Source organism: Mobula birostris, chromosome 15 (genome assembly GCF_030028105.1).
Source record: "Mobula birostris isolate sMobBir1 chromosome 15, sMobBir1.hap1, whole genome shotgun sequence".
NCBI classification, from domain to species: domain Eukaryota; kingdom Metazoa; phylum Chordata; class Chondrichthyes; order Myliobatiformes; family Myliobatidae; genus Mobula; species Mobula birostris.
Genome location: NC_092384.1, coordinates 68,740,657 through 68,758,398, shown reverse-complemented (window position 1 = coordinate 68,758,398; position 17,742 = coordinate 68,740,657). Strand labels below are relative to the sequence as shown.

Here is a 17,742-nt window from a genome sequence, read left to right as displayed (position 1 = left end):
GGGGTGGCTCTGTTGTTCTAAACCGCGAATAGAACTGGGACTATTTCCCTCGCTTTAACCATCAGAGGGAAACCTATTGTGAAATTATTTCACTTCTTTCGAGAGCTAGTCGCATGCAATTCAACACATACATCGATTTTCACTTAAGGCGGTTACTCATATATCCTCGCCTTGTCTTTTACATTTTTAACGCCACATGTATAAAAAAAAAGTACATGAATTCAGTAGCAATCTCACTGAAGCCTGTTACCGATTGGAAATTGAGCATTTTTGATCTTTTCATTTTATCGGACATTTTGCCGAATTCATGAAGACTATGTCGTTACTTCAGTGTCTCTGATTATTTACTGGTCAATCTCGGAACAGTAACTGTGCCCACGTAAATGCTGAATCCAGCTCCCTCCCCGTCACCCCTCCTTATAAAGTCCAAGAGTTGAATTGCCAGTCGAGAAGTCCTTCCACCCGGTTAAAGTTCAAAGGCCAGGAGAGAGCCTCTGCTGAACAAGATAACCAGCGACCACTCTGAAATTTATAAATGCGATTGCACCTGCAGGGGTTACAAGTTGTACATAAATGGCAGCAAATTTCTCAATATTGTAAACTGATTCATATCGAGGATTTCCCAAAGACAGTAATATGAAGATATTATACATCAGCCGTTGTAGCTTTGACGATGTCCCATATCCTATTAACACATGCACACATATACGAAGCTTTTTGCTGTGTTTTCTATTCCACGCTATTCTTAGTCTGGGTGAAACTGTGTAACCCGCCCCCCCCACCCCCATCACCGTTCTTACTGCTCTTTCCGACCCTTTCTCTCTCTCTCTCTCTCTCCCTCCCGCTCTCTCTCTCTCTTTCTGTTCCCCAGCTGACAGTCAGCTGATCTGAGCGTGTGATTGACAGTTTGAAAAGTTTGCCCTGTTCCACTCTTATGCTAAGTAGACAAGCTGACGCACCATCCCATTGGCTGCGAGTCTCAGTCAATTTCCCATTTGAAGCTGACGTCGGGTCCAATATAAAAGAAGCGAAGCTTTTAAACAGAGAGCTGACGGTTCTCGTCCTCCAGCTAAAATCTCAACTCGCGTTGGGTTTGGCTCTTTTCACCCAGAAAACTATTGCAATCGCTTATTATCTGCTTCCTCTCTCTCTCTCCGTGCACCTTTCATCCTTACATTTCAGTCTCTCGCTCCCCCCACCTTCTTTCTCTACCCAACCATTGCAAAGCAACAGCAGCCAAGATGAAGCAGTGAGTGAGAGAGGGAGAGAGAGAAAGAGAGAGAGAAAACCAACATTCAGACCCGCTGTCCAGATTCCATGAAGCAAAGACTTATGAAAGAGAGAGAAATCGTATTCTACCGATGCATCTGTACTATAACAGATCGGAGCCGGAACGAGCATAAAAATTATACTTAACAAAAAAAAGCTGGTGTGCAAGACTTCTAAATCCTAGTTTAAAAAAACAAGCAACCAAGAACAAAATAACAAAGAAATCAAGCTGGCTCTCTCTCCTTCAGCTCAGAGCAGTCTCATCGCGGCGATCGCAGGCGTTTGCCCCGGCGTTTGGAGGTCTGGTCGTACTAATACCATCTGCAGTAAAAGGATGGCATCCGAATTGGCAATCAACAGCGCCGACCTACCCAACAGTCCCCTTGCGATGGAATATGTTAATGACTTCGATCTGATGAAATTCGAAGTCAAAAAGGAGCCGCTGGAGTCCGAAGGCAACCCGGGCAGCCACTGCAACCGCATCGGGGGCTCGTTATCTTCCACTCCAATGAGTACCCCGTGCAGTTCGGTGCCCCCGTCTCCCAGCTTCAGCGCTCCAAGCCCCGGGGAGCAGAAGGCGGCGCACCTGGAAGACTTTTACTGGATGACTAACTACCAGCAGCTAAACCCGGACGCTCTGAGCTTCACGCCGGAGGATGCGGTGGAGGCCCTGATTAACAGCGCCCATCAGCAGATGCAAGGAGGCTTCGACGGCTACCGGGGCCAGCAGCAACAACAGCAGCAGCAACAGCAGTATGCAGCGGCGGGGGCCGGCGCCGGAGCTGGAACGGGCATGGCTGGCGAGCAGATGGGTCCGCCCGGAACCGTGGTGGCTCACCACCAGCACCAACACCACCACCATCACCACCACCAGGGGCACCAACACCCAGGGGGCGGAGTGGCCGCCGTTGGCACGGCCGGCACCGGGAGCACCGGCCCCGCCGCCGGCGGCATCCACCAGCACCCGCACCTGCGGAACAGCGAGCGCTTCTCCGACGACCAGTTGGTCACCATGTCGGTGAGGGAGCTGAACCGGCAACTCCGAGGTGTCAGCAAGGAGGAGGTTATCCGGCTGAAACAAAAACGCCGGACCTTGAAGAACCGGGGCTACGCGCAGTCGTGCCGCTTCAAGCGGGTGCAGCAGCGGCACATGTTGGAGAGCGAGAAAACTCAGCTGCAACAGCAGGTCGAACACTTAAAACAGGAGATAACCCGACTGGTGCGAGAGAGGGACGCCTACAAGGAGAAGTACGAAAAACTTGTGTCCAGCGGCTTCAGAGAAACGGGATCGTCTAGCGATAACCCTTCCTCCCCGGAATTCTTCATGTGAGTTTGTGGGTTTGCTCTGCCCTAATAACCCCCTCAAAAAAAAACTTAAAAAAAACTTTTTCAAAAAGTTTTTTTAAACACAAAAACCTGCCGTCTCTCTCCCTCACCCCATCATCTCATGCATTATATGCTTGCTATATTATTTTTTGTTTGTTTTTTTAATGAAAGGACCATATTAATTATAAGCCTGCATGCTGGACATGTATGGATTTAATTAGCTAGTTGAAAGCGGATTTTTTAAAAAAAATGAATTATGGCATGGCAAGAGATTATACCGGTGACTTTTTTTTTGCTCTTTTTTTGACATGGAAGCAAAAACGAAACAAAATTGCACCGTTGGTCGTCATCAACCCCCTCCTTCCATGAAAAAAGAACGTTTGAATCTGCAAGGGGGGAGTTGCGTTGACTTTAGTTCTGGGTCTTTGAAAACATCAGACTTTCTCATTATGTTTTATGCACTGAACTGTTTCTGCAAAAAAAACATTGACAAACTGGATCTCTGTATTACAAAGTCTGGGACTATTACTGAGGAAAAAAACAGTTATTGCCATAATGTTTGGGACATTAAATATATATATATATATAAATACATACATACATATATATAAAGTGGTGTGTTGATCCGGAGAACGGTATATAAGTTTATTAAACATGGGTTTAAACCCTTTCTCCGCGTTTTGGGTTAACTATGTAACTCGCTATGAAGTTGAATGCTTTGTGTGTGTGTGTGTGTGTGTGTGTGTGTGTGTGTGTGTGTGTGTGTGTGTGTGTGTGTGAGAGAGAGAGAGAGAGAGAGAGAGAGAGAGAGAGAGAGTTCGATAATATTTAATTTAATTACATTTGTATGTATCTGTTAAGAAAACGAGGATTGTGTATCCCCTATCAGCTGTTGACGCGAAATTAAGAAATGGTGTGCAGATTGTAGGTCTATGTAGTTGATGGGTGTTTCCCCTAAAAAAATGTGAAATTCATTGCACTAAGGTAAGGTGATTTTGTTTAAAAATAAACAGTTTAATTGTTTTGATGGACAGTGGAGGGGAAACATTTCGGGGCAAATTTACAGAATGCCATTTCCATGGCCTCTGGCCGCAAATAAATATATTTTTTAAACTTAAGTAAACTGAGCATTTTGTAGCATGCACTTTGCACGCCGGAAATCGGAAGGTGAACGTTGAATAGCCCTTCTTGTTTATCGAACAGATTGCATTTCAGACCAAAGTCTTGTTGAAGGGGAGGAGCTCGTCTCCGGTGTTTATATGAGGTGGTAGTGGGTGAAAGCTTCATGGCGCTGTGCATACTTTTATATGTGTATATTTACTTTTCCCCCCAAACGTGAAGTACTGAAACTCAGTTACACTTATATCTATATATAATAGCAAAGGAATAGGAAATACATTCAGGGTGGAGGGGTGGGAGGAGGGAGAGGGGAAAAATTGAGACATTGTTCATCCCAATAGATTATATATTTGCCATTCCTCTCGAAAATCTGCAAAATCATGAAAAGCTTCCCAGATTTATGCAATTGGATTAAAGAGAGTTTATGCAACCAACAAATACATAAAACGGTCTGTTTACATTTCAGCGAAGTCTGGGGACGTTATATAATAGTAAGGATTTTGCTTCTGGCTCTAAATATGCGTGGTTTTGCTAACTCAAAATTAAGCCAACACCGGTTACACTAAATTTTCAAATCTGGCAGACACTAAGTATATAACTTGTTAACTTTCATTTGGTAGACATCTGTCAAAAGTATGTTGAATTCTTGTTCCCTCACACGTGTGTTGCATTTCGTTTCTCCGTCTATTTTCTTTAGACTCCATAACTGCAATTGCCTAATGATTCTTAACATTTTATCTGCGAAGATTGGGACACTGTACGTATTTGGATCCATGCGCCTGATAAGTTTTCTAGATAGCATAGCCAGGAACTCAGGAAGCTTCTGGTCCTGTTATCACAGGAATATTGGAGTCTTTGGTCTTAAATGGTTGGTTTCATGCCCGTATCATTTTATAACCTTTTTTTTTCAAAATGAAAAGAATCAGAGCAAGAGTTCCCCTGTCTGTGACCAACGTGTTTATTTTCGTCCAAATACTAATTTCAATGTCATAATGCTACTTCTCAGAGATGAGCGCTTGGTCAAAACGTAAGATCCTGGAAATAAATTCGCACAATTCGATATTGCAGTCAGATGACTGAAGTACTTAGAAAACTTAAAATTCTTATTTTGACATGAAATGAACGCCTGCTATTTAAGAATATGGATCATTCGCGAAGATTTAGGTGGAAAACTTATACTTTAACTTGTATTAGTGAGAAACCATCAAGTATTCTGTATAAATCTGCCGTAAAGCGTGAGGCCGCTAAATTGACGGAGAAAGAATTCATTCTTCACTGCCAACATATCCGAATAGTAACTTTACAAAATTGTTATTATGTTTTATTCTAGAAAAGTCATAACAAGAATAATTTACCCTATTTGAACATACTGTTTAATGTGTATGGGTATAAAATTGCTCCTAGAAAATTAGAGTTAACACGTGTGTGCAGATGCTATGATTCTACGCATTTAAAATATAGTTTAGTGTAGTTCTCGCTTTTGCTGGATTCATTATACTTTTTAAAATGAGTACAAGTTTAAACAATAGATAAACAATAAATGTAATATATAGTGTACAATAGGAATCTGTCAAAATTAAACGTATACCGTGTATTGTGTCGTCAGCTTTTTGCTGCAGATCTTATAGGCCAATTTATGTCTGTCAAAAGGCCTCAGTTGTCTAATAACTATCTTAGGTACCAGGGATACCGAATATTACAACGTTAAGACGTAATTTTTTGAAATAAAATGGCTGTAGTGGTTGAAATTTCATCAAAAGTTGGGAACCAGGAAAATATTTAAAATAAAGCGGCCTTCAATCTGAAGTACATTTAAGAACAGGTGGATTGCACGCTTATACTGTCTCTGACATAACAGGCCGCTATCGATCGTTTCAAAGGTCAGAGATTACAAGCACAACAACTTCAGGTTAAAGTATGATAAAGGTGAATTGGTGAGGGTTTTCAGAAAAATATATCAGAGTCACTGGGGTTCTGTCAAAGAATTTAATGTCGGTGCTGGGCGGTGCGGAATGTTGTTTAAATGAGGAAGAGGTAACCCAGTGAATTCAGTGGTTTCTTGTTCGCTTTTGACTATCCCTTCGTGAATCATTGGAGTGGAGCGATAGCCACTGTCAAAACTGTATAGTCAGAACAAAACTAATTAGTCGAAGCTTTAACTGAGCTCCCTTTTATAACTCAAGCCTAGTCTAAGTGTCTTAATGCATGTTGGGCGTCCCTGAGGTGGAGACCCGTGCAAGTCACATTTTAAATCACGATCATATCAGCTGAGGGGTGAATGATGGGAAGCAAACGTAAATGTTATCAGATTTCCTGAGTGGTGTCTGTCGAACATCCACGAAAGGAAGAGATGTTTTAATGAGCGAGGGAAGACTTCAGCGCGTCCCACTCTGTGGGCCTGAAACAGTCAGCGGACAGGACAAGGTTTTTTTTTAGGTGGTATATGCATAAGAACCAGAGCTGAGAATGGCTCTACTTCTATAAATTTGGGATTAGGGTTTTTGCTAGGGTGATAGCTACCCGACATTCTAGGTCTATGTTTGTCGATATTTGAACACAGTTTTTGTGATTCGAACAACTCATGTTTTCCTTAATGCCCCCATCTGACCCGAAGCCTTTCTATTGCTGATCACAGAGGACTTGCAAAGATAGATTTCTCCAAAGTAACAAACAACAAACCATGGGCAGGAAATTCACGGTATTTTCTAGAGCAGATGCAAATGACATTTTTTTCTCTCTTCCCCTTTAAATCCTTCAGCTCCTGTACATTTCAAACCTGAAGAAAAAAAGTCGTGTACTAGAAACTGTAATCGCCGCTGCGTCTAGCCGAGATTAAGCAGCCTCACGTATGCGGGTTGGTGGTATTTGAGAGTGAAATGAAACGAGTTGAATTACGGGCATTGTTTCGGAGTTATTCGTTAGAGTTTTCCCACCGCAATCTGTTCTTTCACAAGAGGTCTGATTTCCATCGACGACACGGAGATAAGAGCAAGCAGAAGTCGGTGGAAAATAAACTGGCAGGGCTTTGGTGAAAAGGAACGGAGGCATTTTGTTTCTGAAATGTGAGAGCTTCCAGCTTTAGACTAAGTGTGGTGTGCAGTGAAACTACAGGGAGGGGGAATAGGTATCGGAAAAAGAATAGCAGTTCAGTCTCACTACTCAGTTTTTCACTCTTTCTCTTGCAAGCACGCTGAAGCTTTCATACTTTCGCTATTTAACACACACACACAGAGCCGTCCTTTCAATCTCTTTCGCCAATCTACTTCATCTGCCTAGTTTTGCCTCTCCTCGCCTACTCTTCTCCTGTTCTAGCTCAGTAGGTGCAGCTCTGCCTTCCTACACTCGCCTGGTGCACAGTCTGTTTAGCGCATCCCTCTCATATAGACATTTGCGTGTACGGTCCACGCAGATACATTTAGATTCGACAGCAAGACAGAAAGGCGGAAATAACTGGGTTCAGTGTATAGATAAATCCGGTGGCAGATGGAGGGAACGTAGCATGAAGGGTCTTCCGGATGGATTTTATTTTTCGCTGATGTCAGGCAGTTTAGTTCATTTATTCAGCACAGCACGGGGGAGGGGGTATTCGGCCCATCATGCCTCGACTTACCACGCACGGGCTGGTTCATTAAAAACATTTCCAGTAAGTTCCACGCCACTACCCTTACAAAAGAGAATAGCCATAAACTTTTGTCCCACCATTTTTCGCATAAAATCAACCCCCTTTCAGAAAATGCAGTAAAAATCTGCTTCCATCGCCCTTACAGCTAGGTGACAATCTACTGCAATAAAAAAAACGCCTCCTAAATGTTCCCTCCAATGATGATGAGAAACCATGGGATTTCCTGCTTTCCCAAGTTTGACTCCCTGTCTGTCTTGGCTGCTTGGATATTTTAAAACAGTGGATGCATATAATTTTCCCTTCACAAATCCACTTGCTAACGGCCGGCCGACTCGCACAGGGTTCTCGTCCTGGGCAGGTTCTCACGTAAGAAATCAAAACTAAGGGCTTCAATTTCTGAAGGACCTTAAGAAGTTGCTGCAAAAAATGGTGGATGGCACTAGCGGTGGTGGGGGGGGGGGGTAGTTAGGGTGAATGTAGAGTGGGCTGATATGGCAGGTGATTTTTTTTACTTAAACAGCTGGTTTAACACACTGTTAGGGTGGACCGCGTATCCGAAACGAAGTCTGTAACTGATAAATTGGACAGCTTGTGTAAGAAATAAGCTTAGGTCAGTAAGATGGAGAGAATGTGTGCTCATTTAAAGCTTAGCTACTCCGATTTATATAGAATCACTTCTGGAATTAATTACTTTTTAGAATTACAACATTATTTCTTAGCCTTTGTGTTACGTTTTTGTTTGTGTATCCCGCATTCTTAAGGAATGTGCGTGACAGTGACCTGGATGTAGGCGACACATTCCCGAAATAGTCAGAGTTTAGAAAATGACTTTATATTTAAAATATGACGTATCGCCAGGCAAGGAAGAGTTAAATTAGGGGAGGGGGTGGTAGACCTTGAGCTCGGCCTTCGCTTTTCAACGCGTTGCGGCCGCACAGAAATTGCTTAAGAGGCTGTGATGGACACATGTGACCGGTTTGCGAATAACTATATTGTTTGACACATTATTGCTAATGACATTATAGACAGTAATTATAACATTACAACCCAAGCAGCAGTTCGTTGACAACTATAGAGGCTGCAGCATTTTTATACCGTATAGACAAGTATAGCTGGAAAGTGGAAATCAAACGAAAATCACATTACAAGGCAAAACTATTCTGAAGTTACCACTGGCTGTAAAGCTTCTTCAGCTTCAGCAAGAGTTAACTAAACACCCTGTAAGGAGAAGTGCAGTCGAAGGACCCTCTTTTCCACTACCTCGCATTTGCTTGTCCACATTCGTACGTGCTCATATCCGTGCAGGTATTAAATATCTGGGTTGACGAGAAGATGCGGACAGTTAGGGATAACTGTCTCTCTGCGCACTCGCCTCGGGATCAGAGGATTCCAGGTTCGGCTCCCACTTCACAACAAATTCCTGCACTAACAACCCCAGAGCGGTATTGAGGGAGTGTTGCTTTGCCAAAGATGACATCTTTCAGATGAGGATTAAGGCAGGCGGACTTCAGATAAACTCAGGAACCATTTGAAAGACAGGAATTTAAGGTCAAAATAAAACTTAAAATAAAAATTAGTTTTTAATAGAGACTGCCACAAACTACTGGATGAGCATTCTCATCTGGTTCACTGTGACCTTCACAGATGGAAACTCAACTGTCCTTGTTCTAACTGGCCAGCATGTGACTTCACAACCACAGCCTGGCTGCTAAATGTCCTCCGGAGTCGTTTTGGAATCTAATGGCAATAAGATAAAAATTGGCCAAGGCGACCCCCAGACCCGGGGGCTGGGGGGTTGTGTGTAGAGAATAATTTAAAAAATCTCGAATGTCCTACCCAATTTCTATCACTCATTCGCCATTACTAGAAAGCAGACTTTTTTTTTAGGTGGGTGGCGAGTGGCGTGCTGTGGTGGGCTGAGGTGGTCATTAGTGCATTGCAGTGTGCAAAGTGCCTTTTATGTTTTCTGTAATAAAAGCGCTACACTGACGTGGTTCAGTGGGAGCAGGTAACATGAAAGAGGTCTCATCTTGATCGCAGGCGTAATTATTCTAACTTAAACAGGTCATGTAATAACACACCGGATACTCGGCAATATCCGTATTTTGAATTGCGTGAACTCCCACCCCACCACCACAACCCCCCCCCATCTAACTTGTCATTGTTTATTATACTTTGACTAAGAATCTTCAAAAGATAAAACTGTTTTTCAGCTAGTTTGCTTCGGTGACTTGTAGAGTTACAGTCCAAAGTTAAAGCGGGAAATTGTTGAATAACTCTCCAATGTGACCTCATATCCAAATCCAAACGGGAAACGGTTTGCTGAAACCGGATAGGGACTAGCAATTGGAATACCAGTGATCAGGAATGTTATTGCCAGGCGTGTTTCACTACAAGTACTCTTAAAGTATCAACTCTTAAAAGATAAGGCTTTCCGAACTATACGTACAAAATAAATCTTCGCCTTTGTCTATGGTGGGCTATTTTCGAGATTTTTCTGAAACAAAAAAAAATGCAGAACGTCATGGATATTTGTTACGTCTTGCAACCGGCGTACCTGCATGTGATTGGATCAAATGTAGACGCATTTTCCCCTGCTCCCCTCCCACCCCGCACTCTTCCGTCACTGAATCCAATGTGCATGGTTGAGCATCTGTGCGGAATGCTGATCAAATAATATACAACATAACCCCAACGACGAGAGTGACGTATTGCAAGAAGTGACTGAAATTAAAATTGTAAGATTATGCTGGCCGCTGGGACCCAATGAATTTATCTCTCAGGATTCGGTCACACAAAATTAAAAGTTACAGCAAAACTGTTAAATGCGTAGCAGATAAACTTGGATTTGGCAGTTAGCAACGTTTGGCGTCCTCGCTCCCTCTCATGTCCACAGCTAAGATCGACCATCATTTCATTTGCCCAGGGGTCACAAAGGGGTACTTTTGCCTTTTGCATTTCTACTTTTTTTAAATGTGCATTGCCTAATATCTACCAAACTTCCTGTCAGCGAGATGTGCATTTTTTCTCTCTCTCTGTTGGAACTCAATCTCCTAAATCTATTCCATAGCTAAAAGCAATGTCTGCTGCCAACTAGAAAACATTCATTGCATTATTCATCAAAAACGTGACACCCTTAATTGAACATTTTTTTTGGCGTAGGGAGTTGTTTAGACCACGCAGGCTCGGCACATAATGAATCTGGGGGCGACTCCTTCTCGCTGACTAGATCCTTTTCAAGGTTAATGTAGATAAACGAAACCCTGGCGAACATTACTCCGAGTGAAGCACACGATCATCAGTAATTACAGTTCTTATATTCATCATATGCGTTTCCTAATGTAATATAATATTCAGTCACATCTTGTAAACATCGCTTCGTCCAGAAGAAAAGATACCATCAAAAAGTTGTATTGAGTGAACTTCCCCCAACTGAGAAATTGTGAATGATATGAAAAATTATAAGATTTGAAATGCAATGACCCCTGTTTGCCTAGTGAATTTAGAATTATTAACTATATTTTTTTTCTTTTGCAATCCCCATTAAGAGTGCGATTGGCGCCGTGTATAACTGACTGAACAAAGGGTCTAGGGATGATGAGAGACGTTGTATCAAGAGAAGCCTGTTTTATTTTTGACTTTTTACATCATGTATATAACGCAAACCGAACTCACTGTGTACACCCAACGTAATTTTGGCTACTGCAGAGAAACGGGGCCGCGGGCCCAAAAACCTGAACATCAGAGTTAAATTTTAAAAGAAAAAGTTGAGCAAACCATTGTAAATATACTTCCTAATGTTAATACGCAGCAGATCACTTGTCATAAAATACAGCAATGACAATTCCGGTCTGCTTTTCCTGCAGACCTGGTGACCAGGTATCCAAAATTATATTGCTCTGTGGTGATTTTTCTGGAATTGGACTTCTTTTTGTCTTAAAAACTTACTTCACTGAAACTTAAATTCAAGCTAATGTTAAACACTGCAGATATATATTAATCACACTACAGCGAACTGAGGCAATACAACACGCAGCATCTCGGCAGTCCCAAGTAATTATTAAAAAATTAAATTATGACAATTGCAAGATACTTGACTCCATAATTTGAGCTGTGATGTATAGGCGTACGAAAGGTAGAGATGGGACCTGTTATTCAATTAAAACGTGACATTAGATAGATCTTGTTTTAATTCACCACCCACGAAATTCATATCCAGCAAATGATATCCCAGATGGAGTACAGTGGATCGTGAAGTGGTCGTGAAGTGAACGTTTCCTGTAGTGGGGGAATCTAGGACCAGAGGGCACAGCCTCAGCATAGAAGGACATCCCTTTAGAACAGAGATGAGGAAGAATTCCTTCAGCCAAAGGGTAGCGAATCTGTGGACTTCGTTGCCATAAATGTCTATAGAGGCGAAATTTTTGGATATACTTAAAGCGGAGACTGATAGCTTCTTAATTAGTAAGGGGTGTCAAAGGTTACGGGGAGAAGACCGGAGAATGGGGCTGAGAGGCATAATAAATCGGGCATAATGGAATGACGGAGCAAACTCGATGGGCCGAGAGGGCTGCTTCTGCTCCTATGTTCTATGGTCTTATTATCTGATAACTGAACAGTTAATTCCGTGCCTGGGGCTTGCCTGGAGTAGGTTTCTCTATAACCGTTACCCTGAAATGCCAACTGATTGCCCCTTCTCTGGTGTGCTTCCCTCCATTTGCTAAGAGCTCTCAAAGAGCAAAGGTCATTGTAGCGGGAGACAGGATTGACCTTGTAAGCAATTCGTGATACCGTTAGTAAGGTGAAGGTTCTTCAAATCGGCATAGTTTTCAAAACAGGAATGTCGAAATCAGGGAAGTAAAGCAGGACTATTTGGCAAAGAATGATGCACAATTTTAGAATGCCCAATTGAATCTGTGGTTCTTTATAACATTGCAAAATCTTATTGGGCTTTTTTCGGAGTTGCAGATATTACCAAGTTCATCCTTTCGAAGAAAACCCTCAGTATCCCTGGGCAAAAGTCCCCGCCTCGGACCACATCTCGTCAGGCTCCTGCTCTCGATCACCTCGCTTACACCTGGATTGTCGCCTCTCTCCAGACAAAAGAAACAATGGAGAATCTGAATAAATTCCTACATGTGCAATAAACCCAATTCACATGCATCTCAGTTACTTGTGCTTGATGTTTCCAAAAGAATGCAAGAACTAGCAATGCAGTCGAGCTCCGTAAGGCCGATAATGTTACCCCGTTGACCCAACAAGAAAAAATGTTTGCTGCCAATTTGTGTGGCAATATTGGCGTGGTATTCGTATGTCGGAAGCAGTTGGTGTGGTGGATTTTGGAATAAAATCAGGTTTATGAACAATAAAACTCTAAATTTCTCTTCTTTGTAATTTGATTGGTTTCCAATAAAAGACAGATGAAGTAGGCAAGCGGGATATCGACAAGAAAGTGGGACCAGAAAGTACAGCATGCCTGTTCAAAAAGAATGGTAACTGGCTAGTTGTACACAAGCCACAAGTAAATTGTTCAGAACAGAAAAACAAATAGATAGAATTAGTGGATAAATACACACAATTCAAAGCCAACGTAACTTCATTTCAACACATGAACCTCGTGCACATTCTTATTTCCTTTGTCTTCGTTCTGTACATTTTCCCCGTACCTGCCCATATTTTTCCTTCCTCCTTTCCCCTCTTCCCTCCTTATTCCTGTGCTGTTTTTCTGCCTCTTTCTCACCCTTCTTCCCTATTCCTTCTCTCGATCTCGATCTTTCTGTCTCTCTTTCTCAATCTCCCACGGAGGATTTTAGACAAGACAGAGAATCGGGTGCATAATATATCTGCAGTTCAAGCTGTCATAACTTATTATTTACAACGTTGAGATATTCAGATTTTAATGTACTGTTAATTTACGGCCGATTTTCGGAAATGTTAGATGTTGGTGCTTTTTTGCTCTCTCGGGGAGGCGGCTTCACAATACAAACCGCATGTTTAGCCTTGCTAATCTTTTTTTCCGCCCCAAAGTGTTAATTTACTGCAGCGAACGTGTCGGCTCCTCTTTTAGAACATTTTGACTGAAAAGCAAAAACACACACGTTAACCGCTCAAGGCATTCACTTAATAATAAACTAGCAACAATAACAACAGTCAAATGAACGAGAAAATAAAGCATCAGGGGTTTGTTCTTCAATGGGAAGAGAACATGAGTCGAAGCTGCATGCTTTCAAATGTCACTCCACCCACACCGGCGGCCGCAACTGGCGATTTGCAGCGTGGGTTTCACCATTGTTTGAGATCAGAAACTGGGAGAAGGAAGGGGCGCTGTGTCAATCAACAAATCCGAGAAGTGTAGCATCACCACGGTTTACCAGAACGAACGGAGGCGACAGGTGTTACAAGAGTGGAAACACTTGTCAACCATCACTGCCGCGCTAGTAATATTGAAACTGAGGATGAATCGGCGGGTCCTTGTATCCCGCGTGTTGCTATAACTTACGATATTTCCCATTTTGCCCGTATAGTAAAAACGTTAGCATTACCTGGGCCAGAAGCCTAGGTGACACTAAAATGCAATTATTTCCATTGGGGTTCTAAACATGAAGGGAATAAGGAACATGCATTTACAAAGTTTCTTCCCGGACCTTTCTCACCCCACGAAACAATCTGCACTCAATAAATTGCTCCTGAATTGATGTTTCTATTGGAATTTTAGCAGAAATTTGACTAAGGAAAATTATTATGAGGAGGAAGTTCGCCCAATCTTTTCCTGCATTTTAGCCACATGATCAATGTCACATCTCTTTTATCATTTATTCCGAAGTCACTGAACAGATTCCTTCCACATAGACCCTGGGACTGTTTGCCCGCACCGTATCAAAAGTTCAAAGTAAATTTATTATCGCAATACATGTATGTCACCAGATATTACACTGAGATTCCTTTTCTTGCGGGCATTCACAGTATGTCTCAAATTGTGATTTGTTAACATGATCAGATCATCCGGTCAGACTAGCACTGACTGGAGCGAGACACCGTAAGTTTCAGGCGCAATTTTCCCGTACCATGTGGAACAACACTGCGAGGCTGTGTTCATCTGGAATGCATTCACTGAAAGGAGAGTGCAACAGAGAAATTGTCGAAATCCTGCGACAATTCCTCCACCCCTACCGCCTCCCAACAGATGCTGCTCGATCCAGCAAAATTGCGTGTTGTTCCATATTCCAGCATTTGCAATCACCCCCTCCCCCCCCCGTGCCTCCCTGCAAGGCTGGACCGGACAGAATAACAAGTTGGTTCAAAAGCATTGTTTGCGGCGCTCTGGGGAAAAGAAAAGTAGCGGGATAGGAATATTCGCAGAGCTCCATTCAAGGACCTGGCAAAGACATGAACAGTATTCCATGCAGTGCAATTCGAAAATGTTTTATATAAGGGTTCCAGGAAAGCTGTGTCGTGTTAGTGCCCATCCGTCTCACATCTGCATCGGATGGGAGAGTCAGTTCATCAGCCATCGCCGCTTCAGAGCAAGGAGAACCCTCAAGCAAGTGGCAAATATCCCTTACTATGGGATCTAAGGAGCATATGATTCGTGGCATACATAACGCATGTCTGAAGTGACGGTGCAAGTGTGTGTGTGTGTGTGTGTGTGTGTGTGTGTGTGTGTGTGTGTGTGTGTGCGCGCGCGCACGCGCGCGCGTGTGTGTGTATGTGGGTGTGTGTGCGTGTGTGTGTGTGTGTGTGTGTGTGTGTGTGTGTGCGTGTGTGTGTGTGTGTGTGTGTGTGTCTGTGTGTGTGTGTGTGTGTGTTGATGTGTGCCCTAGGGAAGACTGGAGTAAAAAGAAGCCATCCGGTCAAGATCAGGCAACTTATGTTAAGAAATGAAGGTTCCATCTAGTTATTAAGTGACTTTTTTAAAAAAAAACGTCAACGTATTGACATGTTCGTTTAAATGTGAACCATACAATGCAAAGTACGCTGTTTGGAGAGATGGATTACCAACAGATAGGTCGCTAGCCAAAAACAAAAGACAATCACAGCTGAAGCCGGTAGTGCCGTGTGTGTAGGTCAAAGGGAGAAGAAAAAAATACCAACAGAAATAAACAAATTGCGTTCATGTTTTCTCTGCAGATGCATTGATAGTCGCAGAAATAGGAGATATATTTACATTGCAGTGTGAATAAATAGATTTGTAAACCTCGAAAACGGCCCTGCTTGGCATTCTGTGTCGTAATCCCAACCTTCTCGTAGGTCATGCTAACTCTTTGAATGTTAACACGATTAGGACACACTTCTTCATAAATCACCCGCGTGCCTCAGTAATTCCTATTCTGTACAGTTTTTAACAGAAAACTGCATTCTTGACACTTTTTTCTGAAAAGACACAGTAGAAAAAAATCAATTCCTTGTTGTTTAAAGAGGACTTGGTATGGATACCGGTTCTTTCAGTTAGAAAATATCTTACAGAACGTACAAGACTACTTTGGGAAATATGCGTAACTGTACGTGCGGAGTGCTAATGTGTGTCTAACTATTTGCGGGACCATGTGTTTCAGTGTACGTGCTGTTCTCAGGTGTGTGACTCAGTGTATGTGCCCCATGTATCTCTGTATCTGCGTTTGTCCGGCTGTATGGTGTGCTTACTTCTATGTGCATGCGTGTGTACGTACGTGTATGCCTTTATGTGTGCATGTATTGACGGAACGCTTGTTTCAAAGTACAGTATTCACAAAGGTTTTTTAAAAAACAGGCTTTCTCGAAGTTGCAACAGCTTTGAAATGTTCGGGGTTCTCGACCACGGGCGGTTCAGGCGATGTAGTAGGTTGGGGCCAAGTGTGAACAACACGAATAGTTATTAAAATGACAAACACCAGAAACAACATCTAACCCGAAACGCTGAAGAAAAAGCGAAAACCATCTGAGCCTGTTTCCGCTTATAGAACTGGAAATGGTTCTAAATGTTCTTTACTATAAGCTGTGTATGCTATATAATGTGCTGTACTATTCTGTGTTCTATTTAACTTCCTCCTCCCCTCGCCCCAGAAATTAGAGGCGCGCCGTGTACCATGTTTTGCCGACGGAAAATAGAGCTTCTTTATTGTAATATTTTTGCAAGAGTTCGTTGTGAGTTTGGGTGTAGCCGACAAAGAGTATAACACGGGCTTTGCCATTACTGCTCCGGGATACTGGTCACGGCGGAAAGTTCCGTTAGATGCGCAAAATCACCTCCTAGTGAAGTGCGCAAAGTTGGGATGTTCCTACCCTTCTCTCCATTGGGAATTCACAACCAAAATCTATTGTTTCCATTGTTCCATCACAAGCAGGGAAGGGAGGTGGGGACTGAGCGGACAATGGTGTCGAAACCAATTACTCAGAATAGTGGGAGATTGTGAAACCCATTTTTGATTTTCAGAAACGAAAATACGGTGCGGAGCGCTTCCAATATTCTAGTCCTCGAGTATACGTGGGAATGTGCTGCTTATCAAGCACTGAGCGATTTTTCATTCGTGTTAAGATCGAAATGAATAAACGCAGTCCCATTTGGTTTCTTTGATTCCCTCTCACTAACTTCCCCGGTGATATCGCCACAGAAATGTCAGAACATTTTGTAGCGTTTCGAACCACAGTAGAACCAACCATTCATTCATTTATTCACTTCAGCCTGTAACTTCACGCGCCCCACCCTCGGGACCCTGTGATGCCCCATTTTTACAGACTTTCTGTAAAATGCTGTAGCCAGTCTACGCACGGCAAGCTCTCACAGACAAATGATACGACCGCGCATCGTAAAGAAGGTGCTCCCACATGGTCTAGCTGAAGCACCCCAAGAATTTCCCGGAAGAAGGGCTTGAACGCATAATTATCAATTTGAGGATACGAATGTCATCAACCGTGGCAGGGTTGACACTTTAAGCAACGCCATTAGCGGGGGGCAAGTCATTGGGTATACTTAAAGCGAAGGTTGATAAGTTTTTGGCTAGTAAGGGTGCCAAAGGTTAGAGAGAATAGGATTACGAGGGATAATAAATCAGCTATGACGGGCCAAATGGCCTCATTCTGCTTCTACGTCTTATCGCCTAATGATTAACGTGCGGCAAGACTTTGGCTTAAAACATTAAGCCAAATAATTTTTGAAAGAGGGAGATGCAAGTAAATGTCTGAATGGACATTAGTTACTCTGCAGTGTCTGATGGACTGAGTCCGAGGAACAGTAACTCCTACCCCGTGGTCAGCTGTCACATATTCTGCCCCACTGGAGTAGCACTCCCACCTCTGAGTCGGTAAATTCCATATTCAATCTGGATTAATAGCGCACTGCAGGGCTGGGACGTGCTGCTTTGTCGCAAATGCCCTTTTTAGAGCGACACCCGGAATTTATTCCTTCAGTGAGACATCAAAGATTTCAAGAT

At 42.8% G+C, this 17,742-nt stretch overlaps 1 protein-coding gene across 3 annotated transcripts in view; it reads left to right on the top strand.

Annotated features, from left to right (window-relative positions):
* The first annotated feature begins 1,037 nt into the window (after positions 1 to 1,037).
* LOC140210724 (transcription factor Maf-like) overlaps positions 1,038 to 17,742 on the top strand; it is a 96,166-nt gene continuing 79,461 nt past the window's right edge. The window contains exons 1-2 of one of the 3 annotated variants that reach the window (XM_072279947.1): positions 1,038 to 2,595; positions 12,305 to 12,698. In XM_072279947.1, the coding sequence (XP_072136048.1) occupies positions 1,604 to 2,595; positions 12,305 to 12,464 (1,152 nt within the window). In that variant the 5' untranslated portion in view covers positions 1,038 to 1,603 and the 3' untranslated portion in view covers positions 12,465 to 12,698. Of the gene's footprint in view, positions 2,596 to 6,472; positions 6,510 to 12,304; positions 12,699 to 17,742 lie in introns of those variants that run through there. The other 2 variants (XM_072279948.1, XM_072279950.1) reach the window with 2 other exon arrangements.